The following is a 20,731-nucleotide window of genomic DNA, read 5'->3' as shown; positions in this document are numbered from 1 at the left end:
TATAATGATCAATTTTCTAACCCCTATGGTTATGAAGATAATGAGGACTTTAGAGCAGAATATCAACCAAGAAGTCCACCACCACCTTGGGCTCGCTATGATGATCAACGGATGGCATATGATGATTATTACCGTCCGAAAAGAAACCAAAGTCATTATGATGTACCTCAAGACCACGTACTATCAAAAGCAACATGAAGGAGACTATGAGGAATACATATCCCAAGAAGGATATCATCATGCTCCACCACAAAATCTCTATTCACAAAATGTCTACCCTGATAACTCTTGCTCCGAACAAATTCAATACTCACAATCCCTTTTTCTCTCTTTTTGGAAAATTAACTACCTTGGAATTGATACTGCATATACATTTTAATTTTTGGTTATTATCCTATATATCCCTGAAAACTCTAGCTAGCTATAAAATTATTATTATATATAATAATAATTTGCATGCAGTCGTGGTCAGTCTCTGAAAAATTCCTTGAGAGACCAACACAAGATGTGTATCAAATAATAAAAGAAATTCCTGTGAATTGTTCATTTGTTAACCTCAAAAGAAGTTGTCCGGCGGGTAGCTACTACGGCCCATCATCATATTCATATGATGAAGAGGCAGCAGCAGTTCCATCCCCAGGCCAAAAATGAGTCCAGATTACTTCCGTTGGATGTATGAGGACCTATGGGTTTGGAGGAAGACAGGAATTAGCAGAGAAATGGTTATGAGTTGGCAAAGGACAGCCAATTTCCGGTTGGTGATAGTGAATGGGACGGCATACGTGGAGAAATACAGTAAGGCATTTCAAAGTCGAGACAGTTTCAGCCTATGGGGCATTTTGCAGCTGCTGCGGAGGTACCCTGGTAAAGTGCCGGACTTGGAGCTCATGTTTGATTGTGGGGATCGACCAGTCATCCAAAGTACCACGACAGCCCCTCCTCCTCCTCCGTTGTTTAAATACTGTGCCAGTGATGAAACTTTGGATATTTCTTTTCCTGATTGGTCATTCTGGGGATGGCCAGAAGTGAATATTAAGCCATGGGAGGGATTATTGAAGGACTTGAAACAAGGGAGTGAAAAGATTAAATGGGTTGATAGAGAAGTATATGCCTACTTGAAGGGAAATCCTTCAGTTGATGCAACCAGACAGAATCTGCATGCTTACGTGTAATGTCTCAGAAAGCCAGGACTGGGGTGCTCGTTTATATACTCAGGTAAGACAAGACAAGACAAGACCACGTAGTACATATATTATTATTATTATTATTATGTATATAAAATCATGAAATTAATTGGTTACTATTATTATTAGAATTGGATTGAAGAAGAAAAGCAGGGTTTCAAGCAGTCCAACTTAGCGAGCCAGTGTACACACAAGTACAAGATCTATATAGAAGGAGTGGGGTGGTCAGTAAGCGAGAAGTACATATTGGCGTGCGATTCTCTAACGTTACTAGTGACGCCCCGTTACTACGATTTCTTCAGCCGAGGTTTGGTGCCGTTGAAACACTATTGGCCGATAAAGACCCGCGACAAATGCAGATCCATTAAGCACGCTGTTGATTGGGGAAACACCCATCCCCAACAGGCGCAACAGTTTGGCAAAGCAGGAAGCAAATTCATAGAGGACGAATTGAAGATGGAGTTCGTTTACGACTACATGTTCCACCTGTTGACCCACTACGCCAAACTCTTCAACTACCAGCCAACTCTACCTCCCCAGGCAGTTCAACTCTGTTCCGAGCTAATGCTTTGCCCAGCAGCCGGACTGGAGAAGCAGTTCATGATGGATTCTATGGTGAAGACTCCCTCCCGGACACCGCCTTGTACCATGCCGCCTCCTTTTGATCCCGCCACTCTTCATTCCCTTCTCCGCACTAAACAAAATTCAATCAATCAGGTCCATTCCTGGGAAAACCAGTACTGGATGGAATAACCATCAAAATAGTACCACCCCTATATCCTCTCTCTTGGGCTGGGGTGTGAAGGATTCAACCTTTTGGGACAAGGATCATATATCCTCCAACTCCCTCACTACTATAAGTACGTGTCCTTGTATACATACATATACATCTATAGCCTTAACAGCAGAAACTCATGCAAAACCTTTTTTGTTTTTTAAAGAATATATATTAGCAAGAAATTGAAATTAAACCCTCAACCTTTGTGAAGAGTTACAAGTTAATGCAGGCATACTCTAATTTTTTTAGTACTACCGACTCTGTTACAATACAATATATGTTCATAACTATTTTCTTAACCTACTGAAGCACAAAGAGTCAATATTGACCTAAAGGTCTTGGCATGCACATACCCTGATATATTAATAAAATCAAATATGAATATATGGTACTCTTACTAATTAATAAGCTATATATTTGATGGATTTTAATAACCCGGGTGGTCCGAATTACAAAACCCGATAAAATAACAGGGGTATGACAAGCTAATGGATTGTAAGTATACCGCGGGGGTAAAATATATATTGAATTGTATAACGCTATTACAAGGGTGGACAATGTAATAATAGGACAAGAGTGATAAAAGTAAGGTGAAGATGTCCTGACAAGACAACCAACGGGCTTTTATATCAGCCCTAGGTGTAACTGATCCGGAAAAGACACAGGGAAGCACGCCCAACGCCCGGACCGTAACCGCCGCCGCGAGACCCGGGCGACGTGCGGACCGCCGAGCCCAGACGCTCAGCCGGGCTGAGCGTGCCACGTTTAGCCGGGCTGAGCGTGCTGCGGACCGCGCGCAGCCGGGCTGAGCGTGCTGCGGAACACGCTCAGCCTGGCCGAGCGCGCTGCGGGCGCTCAGCCGGGCTAAGCGTGCCGCAGATCACGGCTGAGCGCGTTGCGGACGCTCAGCCGGGCTGAGCGTGCCGCGGGCCACACTCGGCCGCGGCTGAGCGTGGCTAGCCCGCCACGTGGCCGCCTCCGGGTCGTACTTGTTCCGGTTCCTTCTTGCCCCGTTCGTGCTCCGCACCCGGTCCTAATTATTCCATCAATATTAATATCAGTTTCAATTCCCAATTATTTTTACTGTACTGGGATTTTTGTGATCGAATTGTATTGAACATTTCATTATATTCCATTATATTGTGGCTAAACACAAATTAAAGGAAATATATACATCTTCATCAATAAATATCCCGCATACGAGTATTTCAAAAAATACCCCGTATACAATACTATGTATTTTTTTTTAGTACCAATACTATGTATTTAATTACTTTAAAGCAATGGAAATGGATGCATATATAGTTTACACGCACACAAATTATGCATTATGCATGATCTGTCAAAATTAAATTAGGCACATTATTAATTTAATAAACTTTCTTTTTAATTTTAATTATTATTTGAACTAAACATATACTCAATCTTACTAACCAAATATTTTACTATATTAATAAAATTAATCTTTTTTCAAAGTTACGTAACACCCTTAATACGTAAAATTTTATATATAATTAATAATATTATCAGGCCGGAATCATGATTAATAATAAATGAAATTATTGTCATTAATGATGAATATTATAAATCAAGTTGGCTTTTTTTTTTTTTGAGGACTACTAACTCGGTTACAATGTAGTATATATCTCGCACAAAGAGTCAACAATTGCCTCCATGTGGGAGTGTAAATCAGGACACCGGGTGCCACTAGACTACAAGGTCTTTGGCGTCAAATCCTATAATTAAAAGTATGTATATATGATAAATTACAAATGTAAGAAATGAGGGCACTGATAATAAAATAATAATTATATATTGTGCAATAATTTATCTTAATTTCTACCATGTGATATATGTACATAATATTGGTGTATGGCCCGCGGCCGCAATGTTAAAATATCATGTTTTAAAAATAGAAAATGGTGCGACAAATATGTTAAATCATTTACATAATTTATGTAAAATGATATAAATATACAACCCGATCTAGTTTCCATATATTATGCATGGTAGGATTTTATTTTGGTTAAAAAGTATAATTACTATATACTCTATAATAATATTGCAGACTATAAATAAAATAAGCAGGAGAGGCAAATAATTAATTACTCCGTATGTGTGGAGAGTACGTGTTGTGGGGGCGGGGCACAAATATAAAAAAGGGAGGAAATGATTATTGAAAAAAAAAATGTATGTACGTTACGTTTTGAATTGAATAGAAGGAAATGAGAGGGGCAAAGGTGCGTGGATGGTGGCTGCCGTCTCTCTTCTTCTTCTTCGTGTTTCTCTTCACAGGCCAGTTCTTCGTCATAAATATTCACTGGCTCCACCCCACATTCCCTGTAAGTTCCGTTCCTGATCGATTTTCTATCTATCTATCTGTCTGTCTGTGTCTAAGAAATGGAAAAAATAATAATAATAATTGGATCAGTAGTCAAATTAATTAATTAATGATATGAAATGATGGGCGCAGTCGTCGTTGTGGTGGTCGGTTTCTGATGAGAAATCCTCAGCGACGTGTCCGGATTACTTTCGTTGGATCAATGAGGACCTATGGGCGTGGAAGGAGACAGGAATTACGAGAGAAATGGTGATGCGCGGCAGAAGGACAGCTGCTTTTCGATTGGTGATAGTGAATGGGAGTGCGTATGTGGATTCGTATTTCAAAGCATTTCAAAGCAGAGACACTCTTACTGTGTGGGGAATTTTACAATTGCTAAGGAGGTACCCCGGTAAAATACCTGATTTGGAGCTGATGTTTGATTGTGAGGACGAACCCGCCATACATGTGGAACATTTTAGGGGCCCAAATGCCACTGCCCCACCACCCTTGTTTACCTTCTGCGCCGATGATTCAACTTTCGATATTCCATTCCCTGATTGGTCATTCTGGGGGTGGTATGTATGCATTCCTATTCGCGAGCGCGTCTCTTTAATATTACCTTACCTTAATTAATTACGCTGATATCCACACATCATTCATTACATACATAAAATTCAGGCCAGAATTGCATATTAGGCCATGGGAGGTACTATCAAAGGAGTTCCAAGAAGGCAATGAGAGGATTAAATGGGTGGACAGGGAACCCTACGCATTCTGGAAGGGAAATCATTTCACCTCTACAAATAGGATGATCTTGGCGTTCAAATGTAATGTGTCAGAATATCAAGATTGGGGGGCTCGCCTATATAATCAGGTACATACGAATCCATATATTAGCTAGGTATATATTTTTAGACTTGAATATCTTATGTTTCGTTCTATTTTAATATCACATATATGTCAATTACTAGCTAGTTACAAGTTACATTTTAAATTAATGAATTAATATAAAACAACTACGAATGGTCCTGCATGTATATATGTTCATATATGTATATAATGGAATACGTCCCATTATTATTTTAAATTTGTAGAATTGGACTAGTGTGGAACAAGAAGGTTTCAATCACTCCAACTTAGCCAACCAATGCACTCACAGGTAAGTACTGCGTGGAATTGATTATTATTATTTATTTCTAAATTATTTGAGTTGAATAGAGTCTGTGTAAGCTACTACTTAGTGTGATGATACTATATTCCATATAAGTGGTAGGATCGAACATGATACTACATTATATTATAAAGAATCATTAGCAGTGTTGTTTAAAAAAAAAAAAAGTGTATAACCAACTTAAGTACGTACTAACTAGTGCAGATACAAGATTTACATTGAAGGAAGGTCATGGTCTGTGAGCGAGAAATACATCTTGGCATGTAATTCTCCAACATTGTTGGTGAACCCCCGTTACTTCGATTTCTTCTCCAGAGGTCTGATGCCAATGAAGCATTATTGGCCAATAAGTGATGAAGATAAATGCAGGTCTATCAAGCATGCTGTTGAGTGGGGGAACAACCATCCAAAGCACGCACAACAGATTGGGAAAGCTGGTAGCAAATTCATGGAGAAAGAATTGAAGATGGAGTATGTGTATGACTACATGTTCCACCTGCTTAGTGAGTATAGCAAATTGTTGAAATACAAGCCAAGTGTACCTCCACAACTGCTCCCACTCACCTCCCACCAAATGCTTTCCTTCTCACAAGGACTGGAGAAGCAGTTCATGATGGAATCTCTGGTTGAAGCTCCCTCCCACACACCGCCATGCACCATGCCGTCCTCTCCTGCCCCCGCTCTTCATTCCTTTCTCAAAACCAAACAAAATTCAATCCACAAGGTAAAGTCCTGGGAAGATGATTACTGGCAGCACGCAAATACCATTGGAGAAGACTAGCTACCTACCTACCTACTGCGGGCCGGCCTACTACAAAACCTCTAAAGTATTTATATATATAATACTCACATCCATGCTAGGGATTGCTACCTATACTAGATAGCTTTCCTACTTTCTTTCTTCAAATGTCATCCATCATCTCTTATCTATTGCAGTAGTAAAAAACTTGGGTCATTTAATTAAGTGGCATTTAGTTATAGTTGAGACTTGAGATTATGAAAATATAACATTAACATATTTACTTGGGTTAATATTTTAAGTTAAGTTGTATAATTTATTTAAATTTCTCCATTAATACAAATAAGTTTTTAAAAAAATTATACTCCATATATATACATGATTGTATATTATTTTATAAATGCATAAATATACTATAGGGTGTCTAGTATAAATAAAAATCCTAAACTCTTAACAATATAAAAATCTCAAAAAAATCACCCACTCCCGTGGTTTTCGTTTTAATCTATGTTTGGACATCTATTCTACACACCACTCTAGTGGTTAAATAACACACTAAGCCCGCATGAGCAGCTCAACTGGTCACAGGAGTGAAGTTTGAAAGCAAAAATCAGGAATTGAGTCTCACTGGCCACTGTGAGGCGCATAAAGCAAATGTAACTGTGTTCAGTTGATGAAAAATAGTCCATGTCTTGTTGAATTAATTTTATATTAAACTTTATTAAGTTTATTTTGTGTTACAATAGGGGAATAAAAAGAATTAAAGAAGAAAAAAATCAAGAAAAGGGAAAAAAATAAAATAAAATAAAGGAAGGGGAAGGAAGGATACGGCATACGGCAGTCAACAGAAAGAATAAAAGGAAAATAAATAAACAAATGCTGGTACGAAAGAAAGGGGGAGGGGGAGGAAGTGTAAAAGATAGAAACAGGAGGCAAATGGCAGAGAAAAGAAGCGGAGAGACACGCAGCGGGCTGCAGGAGCTTCTTGGATGATCATGTTCGGGTTTCTCGTCTTGGGTAGTTTTTTTATTATTAAAAAAATAAGGGGTTGTCCGACGGTGACTGTCTTCTTCATGAACAGCCACGACCGTCTAAAAAAGACGAACCTTCTTCTAGATCTGGAACGAAGGCAACGGCCATAGTTGTCTATAGCTAGTATGAAAAAGAGGGCAACAGCCATGGTTGTCAGTTGCTGTTTTTTTTTTTTTTTCAATAATATTTTTAATTTTTAATAAATAAATAAATAAATATGTCTAAAAAATAAAATAAAATAAATAACACTTGTCAACACCGCAAATATTTATTAACCGGTTAAATAAGTCAAATTGGACTTAATTGAACAATTTTATTGGTTTAGGTAACCTGAATGTAGCTTCTTCTTTTTTTACTTAGAAAACCTAATTGCACTATCCTATTGACTTATGAGGCCAATTTGATATTTTTTCTTATTTTTATGATTCATTGCTATATGATGTTCGTTTGATTGAAATTTCATTTAAATAGCAACTGGGTGCTTATGAACCATTTAGGGAAATATAGATACAAATTAAATGTTTGTCCATTCGGAGAATATTATTTGTGTTGGCTAAGAATTCACAAATCTTAATGTAATTGAATCTTGAATCCTAGGCGTTTGTTATAGGGTTAAGTTGCCTACTTAGGCTATCGATTAAGCTTAACTGGCGGTGTTTATCACTTTTATTTAAGTAAATTAGGTGAGTTAGGGTTAATGCACGTTTGCAGTTAATTAACTTACCCCAATTATTGTGATGAATAAATATATTTTGCGTCAATGAACATGTCAAATCAATTAGAGTTAACACTTGAGGTTGGAAACTTTCATTTATATTAATAATTCTTGATACTAGTTTTGAAGTTGTTTTATTCTTTCATTCAATTTATTGTCTTTTATTCTATTCTCATTTTAATTAAAATCATCCATTTGCTTAGTTATAACAAGAGGTATTTGTATTCAAAAAAAAAAAAAAAAACAAGAGGTATTTTAAAATGATAAGAAGGTATTATTAATTAGATTATTTACTTGTATGATTATATATTTGTATCAAGAGTTTGTAGGTAGGTGTAGTACGTATGTTTAACTAACACCCTTACTTGAAGTATTATTTTTCTCTTCATTTAATTTACGTGGAGTGTTAGATTTCTAATTTTCTGTATTTGGATTTTATCTGAATTGCCTAAACCTTGGAGTTATTTATATTTTTGTAAGTTAATATGCTAAAATAGCTTGATTATTTGTCATTACTTAAATTCCCGACATTTCCCTCAATGGATTGAAATGTTTGTGTTGACCTGCAGACCTCACCCATAAGGAAAAGGGGCAAATATTACTATATGCTATGGTGCTTTCGATTCTATGCGTCATAATAATTTGTTTGGCAGGAAGCGGTAAAAGTAGGCTGGGGAGTAAAAGAAACAAAGTTTTATAATACTCCGTAGTAGACTAGTAGTAATCTATAGTTTTTTTTTTTTTTTTTTTTTTGAGTTCAATCTATAGTATTTGACATTTTATTTTAATTCTTATTTTGTTTTTCTTTTGATATTAATTGAAAGTTAGAAACTAATAATTCTTCTGATTGTCAGACTATTTGTTCGTTGCTCAACTCAGGCATACCTAATAATTCTTATGCGGGGTGTGTGATTAAGGATTGTCATAGTCTCAAACGACATTTTGATGTTGTGTCGTTTCGTTTTGTTCCTCGATCAGCGAATAAGTTTGCTCATGTTCTTGCTAGGGCGGTTAATTCTCAATCTGGTCCTTGTTCTTGATTTTCTTGTATCCTTCTTGTGTATTCAACATTTGTTTCTTAATGCTTAATGAAGTATTTCTTTTCAAAAAAAAATGAAGGTTGAAACTAATTAAACTTTAATTACTTCGAATGGGATGTAGGATTTGTTGGGCGGAGGTAGGTGAAGGGTCAAGTTCGGTAATTGGTGGCTAGGAGGATTGTTAGGCAGATGTCAATGAATGACTAACTCCAACACCCTGGCTTTTGAAAATGTGGCAGTATGTATAAAAAATAAAGTTGCACCTTCGCTATGAGAGTTTGATCATAAAAAGTGATATCAAAATCAGGTCACGAGTTTGAATTGTGCAGTTAAGACTAGCAAGTGATTGTTGGGTAGAAGTCAGCGAAGAGTCAAGTCCAACACTATGCTTTTCGAAAATGTGGCGGTATAAAAAAAAATAAAGTTGCGTCTTTGTTACAAGTTATAATTCTTGGCATAGTGATTAGCATTTGATCCTAAAAAGTGATATAAGTTAATTTAATTGAAAGCTAGCTAGGTTAAGTAATTGTTGAAATTAAATATCCAAAATTTTGAGGATGATTCGGATTTGAAAAAATAACTAAGGTAAAACTATAGGTGTGATATCTCATACTGTATAAACTATAAAGCAAGCAGCAGTAACACGAGCAAGAGCAGCGGGTGGTGTGAAAAATCAAGTGACAAAAAAGGAGATATTTATTTTAATACATTGTGTTTTTGTATGATTTCAAACAAGCTAAGTAGGACTAGCAGGTGGCGTGAAAAATCAAGTGACAAGAAAGGGGATATCTATTTTCACTCTTTGTGTCTTTGTGTGATATCAAACGAGTAGGAGTAGCAGGTGGTGTGAAATATCAAGTGACAAAAAAAGGATAGATCTATTTTAAGACATTGCTACGTCTTCCCATGAAATTAGTCTGATCTCTACTATGCATATATTTTTTTTAAACACAAAGAGTCAACAATTACCTCCACTTACAAGTAATATAATATTTATCATTAATAACCATCAATTTTATCCTAAATAGTATCAAAATTTCACATATAAATATTACAATATCTATCATAAATAAAGATTTTTTTAATTTAAATTGAAATTAAATTTTCTATAATAAGTAATTACAATTTTTAGAAGTGACATTTCACATATATAAGTATTATAATATTTACATTAGAATTATACTTTAATTTGTAAATATGACAATTTTAATTATAATTATTATAATTATTTTTTTTTATCTTAAATAATATCACAATTTTACATATAAATATTACAATATCTATTATAAGTAACAGTTTATTTATTATTTCAAGTTGATATTAAATTTCCTACAATGAGTATTATGATTTCTGTCATAAGTATCAAACAACTATCCTAATTTGCCTTAGATATTAAGATCCGTGATGCAGTATCACACAAGTGTAACTCTTAGTTATTAATTTTCTTTTTCTCTACGTCTAATTAGTATACTAAACGTTTAGCTAATAATAATTAAAGTTGGGGGAAAGAAGAAATAATAATTAAAGTTAAAAGGTAATGTCGCCATCGTTGATGAAGAAAATTTTGCCTTGTTAGGTGCCATTAGTCATAGCAGTCACATGCAAATGCAATATATATAGTCAGAAGTCAGAACATTACAAGCAACTCAACTCCTCCCACCTCTCTCTCTCTCTCGACACCTGGTTTACCAGCCCAGATACCAACTTCGCCTATATACACGTACACAAAATTCCGGCCTACCTTCTCATCTGATCGAGTTAGTCGCCATGATATATTATATTAATGCTACAAATTAAAGCCTCATCATATCATATCATATCTTATATCTATGTTTAATTATATATGCTGGTAGCTAGCTAAGCTAGGTAGTTTATATGCGTAATATGGTACGTCCGCATATATTGAAAATGAGAGAGACTAGTGAGGGAGTGAGGCTTTACAGACACTTTACAGACACGATCTGGAGACCATTACCGGCGATTAAGACTCTGGCCCGCTCTTCACTTGCCATCTTCTTCTTTATGCTTCTCTGCGTCGGCGCGTTCGTTTCCACGCGTTTGCTCGACTCCACTGTCACTGCAGTAAGTTTATACTCTCTCTCCCCCAAAATATATATATATATATATATATATATGCTCTTTATTTGAATACCTATGCCAACTAATTGCTTGCTTGCTTGCAACTTATTTGAGTTCTTTTACTTTATGTTTTTCCATTTTTCGGTTGTTGTTTTCAAAATTTGTGAAGCACATACACGTTAAAAAAAATCCGGTTTCAAAACAATGTTCTATATTTAAAATAAGAGATATTTTTCTTCTTCTTGAATTGTTTTATTGTTCTATTTACAATTGTAATTTTAGCATATATTTCATCTACCGTACCGTCTTTTACTTATTATTCATTGCGTTCTATTTTAATTAGTATTCAATTTTGGGGTCCACCACACACCTTACCAATCTAATCTATCAAGCTAGCTTAGCTTGTTTTGTTTAATTTATTAATTTGTGTTGTTTTTAGTGTTTGTTCAACTCAAATTGCATTGGTTCGGTCCCAAGTTTGGACTTAACGCACCATTTGCCCCACATTACATTATTGCATATGTATGATGTGGACGCTACCACTAGGGCTAACTAATCATCCAATTGTCCTTTCACATTTATTTAAATTATTACAAATATAATATAATATAATTTTCATATCCTCCTTCCTTTGGACAATAATGTCTTATGACGTGCATAATTTACTCCGATCTACCCAGTAGCTACAATTATTGCATGCCCAATAAGCACGAATCAAATTAAAGCGTCAAATACTACAACTATGCATTAAGATGAGAAATTTAGGGTGTATTTGGTTCGCACAATATAAACACAATTAAAATGAGAATCAAATACTTGGTACTAGTAAAAGTATTTTGCATGTCTGGTAGTAGGGTGGAATTGGAATGATTAACAATATTAATCTTTAATTTGGTTATGTATAACTATATAATGAGAATAAATGTTTATAAAATACAAAAATAAAAAATTAATGCAATTGATCCTATTATAATAAATCTAAAGCACCAATATGAACAAAAAAATTCAAAAAAAAAATTTTAAAAAGCATTAATCCAAACTTAAAAATCAGAGTACCAATAAATTTTTTTTAATCTTTATGAAATCTTTGGACCTTTATATTAATCATGCAATATACATTTTAATTTTTTTCCTTCATCCTTTCTATATATACCCTTTTCTATAAGGATCTGATTAACTTTCTTTGTCGATAATAATATGGTATTAGGCAGTAATTGTAACTTTCTTTGTCACGTACTTCTTTGTCACCCAAAGAAAATATGGCAATAGTAGCTCCGTGTGTGAATGTTTTTTTTTTCCAAATGTTCTATTTCATTTACTTTGAATTTCTACTCCCGCGCTTTTATTTTTTGATGTGGAAAAAAATGATAAATTATTTTTATGAATCCCAAAAAAATGTCAACATTAAAATTTTAAGTGAGGAATGATAGTAAAACTCAGGAGGCAAAATAATTTTTTTGTGTCCAACTAGTAATTCCGTGCAACGTCTACGTCACGTCACTATAATTCTGACTTAATTGGTTCACTAGTCAGCTGTATTGCTGATAAATAATTAACAAACTCCTCCATAATTAAAGGCTTGATGGACCACAGCATAAGTGGGCCGGGGAAGAATGGCAATAAAGTGTATGAAAGGGGTGGCCTGGTTAGACGAGTAAGTGAAATTAATTTTCGTATGCTGAAATTATAAGTTCAATTGTTATTGTCTTTCAAAAAAAAAAATTGTTATTTGCATTGCATGTAGCAGAAGTATATTTAAACTAGAAGATAGCCAAACAAATTAAATGAACTTACTATATTATTATTTCGCAAAGAATTGAAACTTACAAGACTACTACTACTCCAAACATGCAGCAGCATCCAACAAGATTATCTCATCAAACAATAATTGAAAATGAAATCCGTCCACTGAATTGTTCACTTGGAAATCCCATGGCAAGCTGCCCTGCTAACTATTACCCATCAAAGCTGAGGGTTCAAGATTCACCAACAGAATCATCATCAACATGTCCAGATTACTTCCGTTGGATCTATGATGACTTGTGGGCGTGGAGGGAGAGTGGTATTAGCAGAGAGATGGTGATGAGTGCGAGGAGGACAGCCAACTTTCGGCTGGTGATAGTGAATGGGATTGCGTACTATCACAAATACAGAAAGTCATTTCAAAGTAGAGACACTTTTACTCTATGGGGTATTTTACAATTGTTACGGAGGTATCCCGGTAAAGTGCCAGATTTGGATCTAATGTTCGACACCGTTGACTGGCCAGTCATCAAAAAACAAGCATATGTTCCAGGTCGTCGTCCAAACGACACCACTACAGCCCCCCCACCGTTGTTCCGCTACTGCGGGGATGAAGCTACTTGGGATATTGTCTTTCCTGATTGGTCATTCTGGGGATGGTATGTATGTGTCTACCTACGTGTGTGTGTATATATATATAGTACCCTACCTACCCTAGCTCCCTATCTAATTAGCCTCCTCTCATCACCTTCTCCATTGCATTATGCATGCATTTTCATTATATATTTAATTAAGATTTTAAGAGATGATCAGATGGCCAGGCCTGGCCCTACCTAATGTTAATAATGTTTGAATTGAATCAGGCCTGAAATCAATATTAAGCCATGGAAGGGATTATCAAAGGAGCTGAAAGAAGGGAATGGGAAGATTAAGTGGGTGGACAGGGAGCCATATGCATACTGGAAGGGAAATCCTGCAGTTGCTGAAACCAGAAAGGATCTGCTAAAATGTAATGTCTCAGAAAAGCAGGATTGGGGTGCTCGTGTGTATGCACAGGTACCTAATTCCCATTCTCATTCCCAGAGTGATGAGTAATATGCACGTGTGACGTGTATATATATATATATATATATAGCTAACACAACAATTTCCTGACCATTAATTGCTGATCTCCGCACAATAATCCCATAACCACTAATTGCTGGACTTGACTTTTTACCGGTGACATTTTTTTTTCAGGATTGGATTCAGGAACAGAAGCAAGGTTACCAGCAGTCTAACTTAGCCGACCAGTGCATTCACCGGTAAAAACAATTATATATATATATATGTTGGATGGGCTTTTGTTATGTATCATGTCGTTTTGATATACATGCAATGCATGCCCCCACATATCTATCTAGCTACTATTTATCTGATTGTGTAAATTAAATTAAATATAATATAATAATGCACAGATACAAGATTTATATTGAAGGATCTGCATGGTCTGTGAGTGAGAAATACATCTTAGCATGTGATTCTCTGACTTTACTAGTGAAGCCCCATTACTACGATTTCTACACCAGAGGTTTGATGCCAATGAAGCACTATTGGCCTATAAGGGATGATGACAAATGCAAATCTATTAAGCATGCTGTTGACTGGGGCAATAATCATCACCAACAGGTAGCTAGGTCATCCTAAATAATATATTATAATTATTATTAATTTATTATTATCATTATATTGTTTAACTTGATCGAAACTAGCTACACTGCTCTTCTCTATCTCTATTCTATGCCGTCTTATCATTCTTCACTGCTCAATTGCTCATACTTCACTATCACATATATATATATATATATATATATATATATATATATATATATATATATATATATATGCAGCTGTATGTGCAGTGTGCAAGATATTAATAACATAACATACAGGCACACGAGATTGGCATGGCAGGAAGCAAATATATTCAGGAAGAATTGAAAATGGAATATGTGTACGACTACATGTTCCATCTTTTGAGCGAGTATGCCAAGCTCTTGAAATACAAACCAACCGTACCTCCAGAGGCAGTTGAGCTTTGTTCGGAGAAGATGGTTTGTGGCGCAAACGGACTGGAGAAGCAATTTATGATGGAATCTCTGGTCAAAGCTGCTCCATCCGCCACGGCGCCCTGCACTATGCCGCCTCCCTTTGATCCTGCAACTCTTAACGCTATTGTGGATACCAGAGAAAGTTCAATCAAGCAAGTGGAGTCCTGGGAAAAACAATACTGGCACCATCAAAACAACCCCGATATCTAATCGCATATACCATACCATACATACAACAGTCATGCTGCCCACTTAATCATACATATTTTACAACCCTAAGCTATGGCTTACACCTACCTCTACCTTCAGATTATTTATATATGCATATTTGTACACTCATCCTGCCTAATTATTATCTGTATTTATATTTTCTTTTTTCTTAATTCACTACTAATCTAACATTGTTACTGTTCAGATACAAGTGAAAAAAAAAAAAAGAAAAAAAAAGTGTATGAATAAAAACAATTTTTATTTTCAAGTTAGTAATTCAATATTAGAAATGGAAAGAGATAATCATACTAAAAATCTATCGATTAAATAAATCTTTAATTGCTGCTCAGTACTTAATAGTGTCATTCCAAGAATAAAAAATGCTACTCCACAAAGGTTAATTAAATAGAGACTCGATTATTATTAGGGATAGTTTCGATCAAATAAATCTTTAATTGCTGCTCACTACTTGATAGTGCCATTCCAAGAATGAAAATGCTACTCCACAAAGGTTAATTAAATAGAGACTCTATTATTATTAGGGATAGTTTCATGTGAGACCGTCTCATGAATCTCAATTTGTGAGATCGGTCGCATTTAATAAAATGGATCATAATATAAGAATCTAAAGATGAAAAGTGAGCACAGTCAACAAAAAGCGAAAATAGCAATCTTCTAGTTCTAAAAATCACTGCAATCTTTCCATTCCAAACCTCACTGCAAATTCTGAATTCGCGTATTATGAGAGCTCTGCAAGAATATTTTTATTAGCAACTAGCAAGACTGCAAGAGTACAGAGGAAATTGCCGGGGAAGAATTACAGCTCCTCACCAACCAAAGTACAAAAGAGATGCTTGCAAGGATGCGTGGCGACTTATGTTCTGAATTTCTGAGAGATTTTCTCAACTCCTTCCCTGCAATCAACAGAAAATCGCTTAACTCTCTCTCTAACAGTTGACCCAAGTTCAGCAGAGCTGTGCTTCACAGACTCAAAAGAGTTACTGATCTTTGATGTGGCAGTATCTTTTAACACTATTGCCCACTCCCTTAGTACGGAAATATACAAAAGTATCTTCTCCATTATTTTGTGAATTGTATCTTTTGATTTTCCTCTTACAGCATCAGCCATTCCCCTCAGTCTGTCCACCAAATTCTCTGCCCTGGATATGCTTCCTTCAACTGACAACTGCTTTCCAGCACTTAGCCATGTGACACCAGTATTTGCTTCTTCCTGTAGGTCATTATCAACAACAACCTTGATGCCATGCTTCTCCCAGCGTTCTCTTGCCTCCTCCAGGGCCTTTGCTTGCTCTCTAGCTCTTTTAGCCTCATCTTCAGCCCAAGCCCTGCGTAAAAGAATTAAAGAATATATGAATTGGAGGAGAAACAAGTGAAACCATAATTTGATGAAAATGATTACTGCCTTGCCTAGCCATGGACAGTGCTTTTCTCTCAACCTCTAGTTCATATTGTAACCTTGCTATCCCTTGATTTTCAAGTTCAGCATCTTTCCGAAGCTTGTTGAGCCTTTCTTTGTCATAAGAAATCTCCAGCTTCTCACTCATAAGGGTCTGTAGCTGCTCCTCTACCTCACGCCTTAACCTCGAAAGAACTTCCATTTCTGAATCAACAGCAGCATGCTCCTTCAGTAAGGCAAGGTTCTCTTCCTCCCGTTCAGCTTTTAACCTCTCCAATTCTCGCCTTGCCTCCTCAGCCAATTTCTCCACTGCATCAATCTTTTCTCTTTCCAATGAGAGTTCTTTCTCATAACTTGCATTGACATCTTTCTCCACTTCAGCTATTAGAGCATTATGTGCAGTGACAGCTTTTTCAGCCATAGATTCAGCCTCGATACGTGCAAGCTCCTCACCAACAATGTCAGAAGCCTCACCAGTTGCAAGGGCAATAGCAGCTTGAGCTTTTGTCACAGGTTTATCTGGCTGGAACAGTCTTGTATACCCTGAAAGGAAACTAATAATAAGAATAAGACATCCTCATGCACATATATAAGAAACAAATGTAACGATTAAAGCAGGACATGACTCACCAAATGCAAGGGCTATTATTCCCTGTTCTGCTGATGCCAAGTCTGCTACCAAAGCAGGCCATGCATCTGGATGGATCTTGTTAATATCTATGAACCCTGAGAGTTGCCTCAAGGTCTACCCGAGGGAGAAAAAAAAAAAGAACAAAAAAAAATGTTGGCACTTGAACTTATTAGTCATTTCTATAGATGTCCAGGCACAATGAAAGGAATAAACTTGTGAATGTGTGCAAATGCAACCTTTTGGTCAACCAGAGGAAGCTGTCTTTTGTCTAGGGCAATCTTCCAACTGACAAGATCCTGGCGTGACAAAGGACTGCAGCAAAGTTTGGTGTGCATTAGATAAGAAGCCAATGAAAATGTCATTTGGTCTCAAACCCAGGGCACTAAAAAACATGATTAAAACAATAACAATATTCAGAACCTTGATTAGTTACTAAAGGAATATGAATCTGGAAATCATACAAGAACAATAGCAATCCTTGAGGTCATGGAGGTTATAATCTATTTGCAAGTTGATAAAAATCCCAACGGGACAGGTAAGAGCTCTCAAACCAGTCGTGAATGTGATTTCCGCATAAATAGACAATTAGTACTTGATAAGAAGTTATCAGCATGATAACAAAACATCTCAGGTGGTACTTACCTGTCAGGAGAGAAGAAGAGGGGACTTTGGTCTCCATCTGAAGATGACTGTGTGTCATGTCTTGACAGCTTGCTGGAGATGAGACCAGCTTCAGCCAAGCCTGAAATGTCCAAATCTTCAGAAACTAGAGGACTATAATTGGTTGAATACAGCAAAAACTTCTACTTAGAAGATCACAGGTGTTAGGCTTGACCTTGTATGCAAGGGAAGTCAGGATCTTCAGTTGTAATATCGTCAAAGGCAAGTTCAGTGACATTCTCAATATACATTGCAGGATAAACCTTAGAGACAGTGGTCCTACAAGAAATCAGGATAACTTGTAAGCAATTCAGCCAGATATTTTGTGCACATCTTCACCAGCTTCAAATACAGTATCAATACTACCAACATGATAATCTGTTTTAAGATGTGTATACCTTGATAGAGCACTGCTTGATGCAACTAACCAGCGGGCATATTCACGGCGAGTACAAAGGTCTCCAGGTTGAACATCAGCCTCAATAACCTAAAATGTAAAGATATCAAATTAACAGGTTCAATTACACATATTTGCACAATGATCTTGACCACTCCTGGAATATATGTACCTTCAAAACTTGCAACGCAGCTAGTGCCTGACCGTGGACTTGATCAATGACAGCAGGAACTAGCACCTTTCCTGGAAGTGCCTGCAGAGCTGCAGGGACAGAAGATGGAGCAGGTATGCCGGCAGAGATAAAGATAGCTTCAGAATTTACTGACTCATAGCTTGATCTGCTTCCATTGATATCCTTATGAGCATTTTCATTTTGTTTCTTAACAGAAAGATCCACACCAGTGCCCTCCAACACTGTTCCTGATAATTCATCTCTGTTTGCACTATGGACTTCTAGAAATAACTCGTCTCCTTCAGCTGGAAACTCTAGCATATTGCTCGTATCAACATTCTCAGCAGAAACTGAGCTTTTAGCCTCTAAATACTGATCACTTGTATTAATAGGTTCTAAAGTAGTGTCAGACTCTGCATTTACTGAGAGATTAAAGGTTACAGATTCAGCAGTTGGTGAATCAAATGAAGAGACAGAGTCTCTTGTTTCTCCTAAATCAGACACTCCTTCCATGTGATCCATGCTTTGATCTGTTGAACTGGGGCTAGGAGCTGGTACAGAAGTTGTGTTGGTGTCATCAAAGTTCTCCCCATATTGTTCATTTATTAATAATGATTTTTCAGCAGCAAAACTGACTTCTTTACTATCAAAGGTTGAGTGAGTGAAAGATTCTGCCGAAACTCCAGTATCAGGTGATTGAAATATGGCTTCAGTTGCAAATAAAGTGTTATCATTCACTGTTTCATTATGAAAACCATGTTTAGTGGAGGCATTGCCAATTGTGTAATTATTACTGAATGTGTTCCTCGGACTGCTACTGTTATTAAGTTTATTTCCAACATATTCACACTTTGTTGGATGTAAAAAGGGATCATTGTCTATACCTTCCTCGCTGTTTTGATTGTCACTATCTTGCACTTCATTCTTGAGGGCATCTTTTTCTGATTCAACTCTATCATTGTGATCATTATCACCAATGACTGACATTTCTTGTTGGGTTGTTAAAGGGTCCATATGCTGCTTCAATCCTGTGTAATAAGCTCGCAATTCAAACTTCTACTAGAGAGAGTTTTGCACTGACAGACAGCAACTGTAATTGAGTATTTGTAGGAAAAGTAGGGACATGCTATTGAAAGCTGTAAAGTTAATGGAAAATGGTAACCTGACTAGTTTAAAGGCATAGTAACAATGGAGACCAATATAAAATACTAGAGTACAAGTTTATGACAAAGAGGAAACTTAAATGTGAAAAGTAGTGTTATTAATGCTCATATTCATAAAAGTATAAGCATTGCTTACTGGACATGCTGCGTTTGCTTATTGATAAAGCAGCAAAGATAATCCCAGCCACTAGGATAATGCTGGCTACTCCTGCTCCCACAAGCCCTGAAAGTACTCCAGACTGTTACTAAAGATATAAGTACAAGGCAGAAGACAAATACCCCTCTAATTTAATAAACACTTGCCGTCCTCATTTCACATGAGACTCTGATGAAGAGATGAATTCACCAACAAATTTACCAATTTTACTAGTCATGTTGAAGTGATGCAATTATCTAAATCAATTAAAACGTCATTATGTAAAGTTTAATACACATCAAAATAGAAATGTGTATTCATATATGAACATACACACGCACGCAGAGGCAGGAAGTCAAATGACACGGCTTACCTGCGACGGATTGCTTCTGCGGAGCCTCACTCGATGTTTCAGCTCCATCAGTTCCAGACCATCCAGCGAATCCATCCACTGGAGAAATCGAATTAACCAAAACACTGCGCCTTTCCAGCCAATTACGGTTTCTCGTGTGAGTATGCCCTCCAATAGAAAGTAAATGCAGTCTATTGCAATCCTTCTTCCCAACACGCACCCGTACCAACACGGTTGACGGTTTTCTACAATTGAAAGCTAATCGGAGCTGGAACGAGCTCGGAGACAATGTTGCAGTCAAAGAACTCATCTCTGAATGGTCAAATTTGCAGTTGGGATAAATGTAAGATAGTTGCTAAAGTGGAGATTTTCAGTACAGAAGAGCATTAAAATGCGTCTCTCCCACTCTTGCACACATGTATAAGATATAGAGTGTTTGAAGTCAAATTCTAGGGTTTTTCTTGTCTGTATCGTGTTACGGTGAAGGAGCTATGCATCTCTCTCTTACTATGATTAAACCATACGTGCAAATACGGGTTTGTGTTGTCTGTATTGATCTTTATCTATTCCCTGCTGTTTGCTACCAGAGGGGCTTCCCGATCATCAGATCAGAATGGAAACACAGACACTCGAGCCTCCTATAATTTTTCCATTTCCAACTGGATCATTTCCTGTTGCCAAATCAAAGTACCCAAGTTC

At 36.6% G+C, this 20,731-nt stretch overlaps 3 protein-coding genes and 1 pseudogene across 8 annotated transcripts; 3 read left to right on the top strand and 1 right to left on the bottom strand.

Annotated features, from left to right (window-relative positions):
* The first annotated feature begins 456 nt into the window (after positions 1-456).
* Positions 457-1,941, top strand: LOC116012930 (annotated as a pseudogene).
* A 2,226-nt stretch (positions 1,942-4,167) lies between these two features.
* On the top strand, positions 4,168-6,400 carry LOC116014346 (O-glucosyltransferase rumi homolog). The gene is made up of 5 exons (XM_031254385.1): positions 4,168-4,304; positions 4,436-4,860; positions 4,964-5,159; positions 5,380-5,444; positions 5,661-6,400. The coding sequence occupies exons 1-5, from the start codon at positions 4,188-4,190 to the stop codon at positions 6,235-6,237; spliced, it is 1,380 nt and encodes a 459-aa protein (XP_031110245.1). The 5' UTR covers positions 4,168-4,187; the 3' UTR covers positions 6,238-6,400.
* A 4,226-nt stretch (positions 6,401-10,626) lies between these two features.
* LOC116013838 (O-glucosyltransferase rumi homolog) lies at positions 10,627-15,308 on the top strand. 4 transcript variants are annotated; one of them, XM_031253785.1, is made up of 7 exons: positions 10,627-11,064; positions 12,639-12,715; positions 12,919-13,463; positions 13,668-13,860; positions 14,044-14,108; positions 14,262-14,472; positions 14,736-15,308. In XM_031253785.1, the coding sequence occupies exons 2-7, from the start codon at positions 12,644-12,646 to the stop codon at positions 15,102-15,104; spliced, it is 1,455 nt and encodes a 484-aa protein (XP_031109645.1). In that variant the 5' UTR covers positions 10,627-11,064; positions 12,639-12,643; the 3' UTR covers positions 15,105-15,308. The 4 variants fall into 4 exon arrangements, with proteins under 4 accessions (XP_031109645.1, XP_031109644.1, XP_031109643.1 ...); XM_031253784.1 differs by having other exon boundaries at positions 12,916-13,463; XM_031253783.1 differs by lacking the exon at positions 12,639-12,715.
* Positions 15,309-15,616: 308 nt separating this feature from the next.
* LOC116012694 lies at positions 15,617-20,731 on the bottom strand. 3 transcript variants are annotated; one of them, XM_031252336.1, is made up of 11 exons: positions 20,054-20,730; positions 19,681-19,767; positions 19,266-19,409; positions 18,382-19,052; positions 18,211-18,299; positions 17,988-18,091; positions 17,795-17,894; positions 17,389-17,464; positions 17,152-17,266; positions 16,533-17,064; positions 15,617-16,450 (listed from the first exon to the last, which is right to left on the bottom strand). In XM_031252336.1, the coding sequence occupies exons 1-11, from the start codon at positions 20,340-20,342 to the stop codon at positions 15,979-15,981; spliced, it is 2,679 nt and encodes an 892-aa protein (XP_031108196.1). In that variant the 5' UTR covers positions 20,343-20,730; the 3' UTR covers positions 15,617-15,978. The 3 variants fall into 3 exon arrangements, with proteins under 3 accessions (XP_031108196.1, XP_031108194.1, XP_031108193.1); XM_031252334.1 differs by having other exon boundaries at positions 18,382-19,118; positions 20,054-20,729; XM_031252333.1 differs by having other exon boundaries at positions 18,382-19,409; positions 20,054-20,731.

Source organism: Ipomoea triloba, chromosome 3 (assembly GCF_003576645.1).
Source record: "Ipomoea triloba cultivar NCNSP0323 chromosome 3, ASM357664v1".
Taxonomy (NCBI): domain Eukaryota; kingdom Viridiplantae; phylum Streptophyta; class Magnoliopsida; order Solanales; family Convolvulaceae; genus Ipomoea; species Ipomoea triloba.
Note: the sequence above shows the minus strand (reverse complement) of the source record. Positions and strands in the feature narration are given on the sequence as shown.

Coding starts and splice junctions, on each gene's coding strand:
- LOC116014346 (XM_031254385.1), top strand. CDS start 4,188: ATGAGAGGGGCAAAGGTGCGTGGATGGTGGCTGCCGTCTCTCTTCTTC. Junction 4,861..4,963: donor GATTGGTCATTCTGGGGGTG/GTATGTATGCAT, acceptor CATAAAATTCAG/GCCAGAATTGCATATTAGGC. Junction 5,445..5,660: donor GCCAACCAATGCACTCACAG/GTAAGTACTGCG, acceptor TAACTAGTGCAG/ATACAAGATTTACATTGAAG.
- LOC116012694 (XM_031252333.1), bottom strand. CDS start 20,342: ATGAGTTCTTTGACTGCAACATTGTCTCCGAGCTCGTTCCAGCTCCGA. Junction 19,768..20,053: donor GCAGAAGCAATCCGTCGCAG/GTAAGCCGTGTC, acceptor GAGTACTTTCAG/GGCTTGTGGGAGCAGGAGTA. Junction 16,451..16,532: donor AAAGCACTGTCCATGGCTAG/GCAAGGCAGTAA, acceptor TCTTTTACGCAG/GGCTTGGGCTGAAGATGAGG.
- LOC116013838 (XM_031253782.1), top strand. CDS start 10,858: ATGCGTAATATGGTACGTCCGCATATATTGAAAATGAGAGAGACTAGT. Junction 11,065..12,915: donor TCGACTCCACTGTCACTGCA/GTAAGTTTATAC, acceptor CCAAACATGCAG/CAGCATCCAACAAGATTATC. Junction 14,473..14,735: donor GCAATAATCATCACCAACAG/GTAGCTAGGTCA, acceptor CATAACATACAG/GCACACGAGATTGGCATGGC.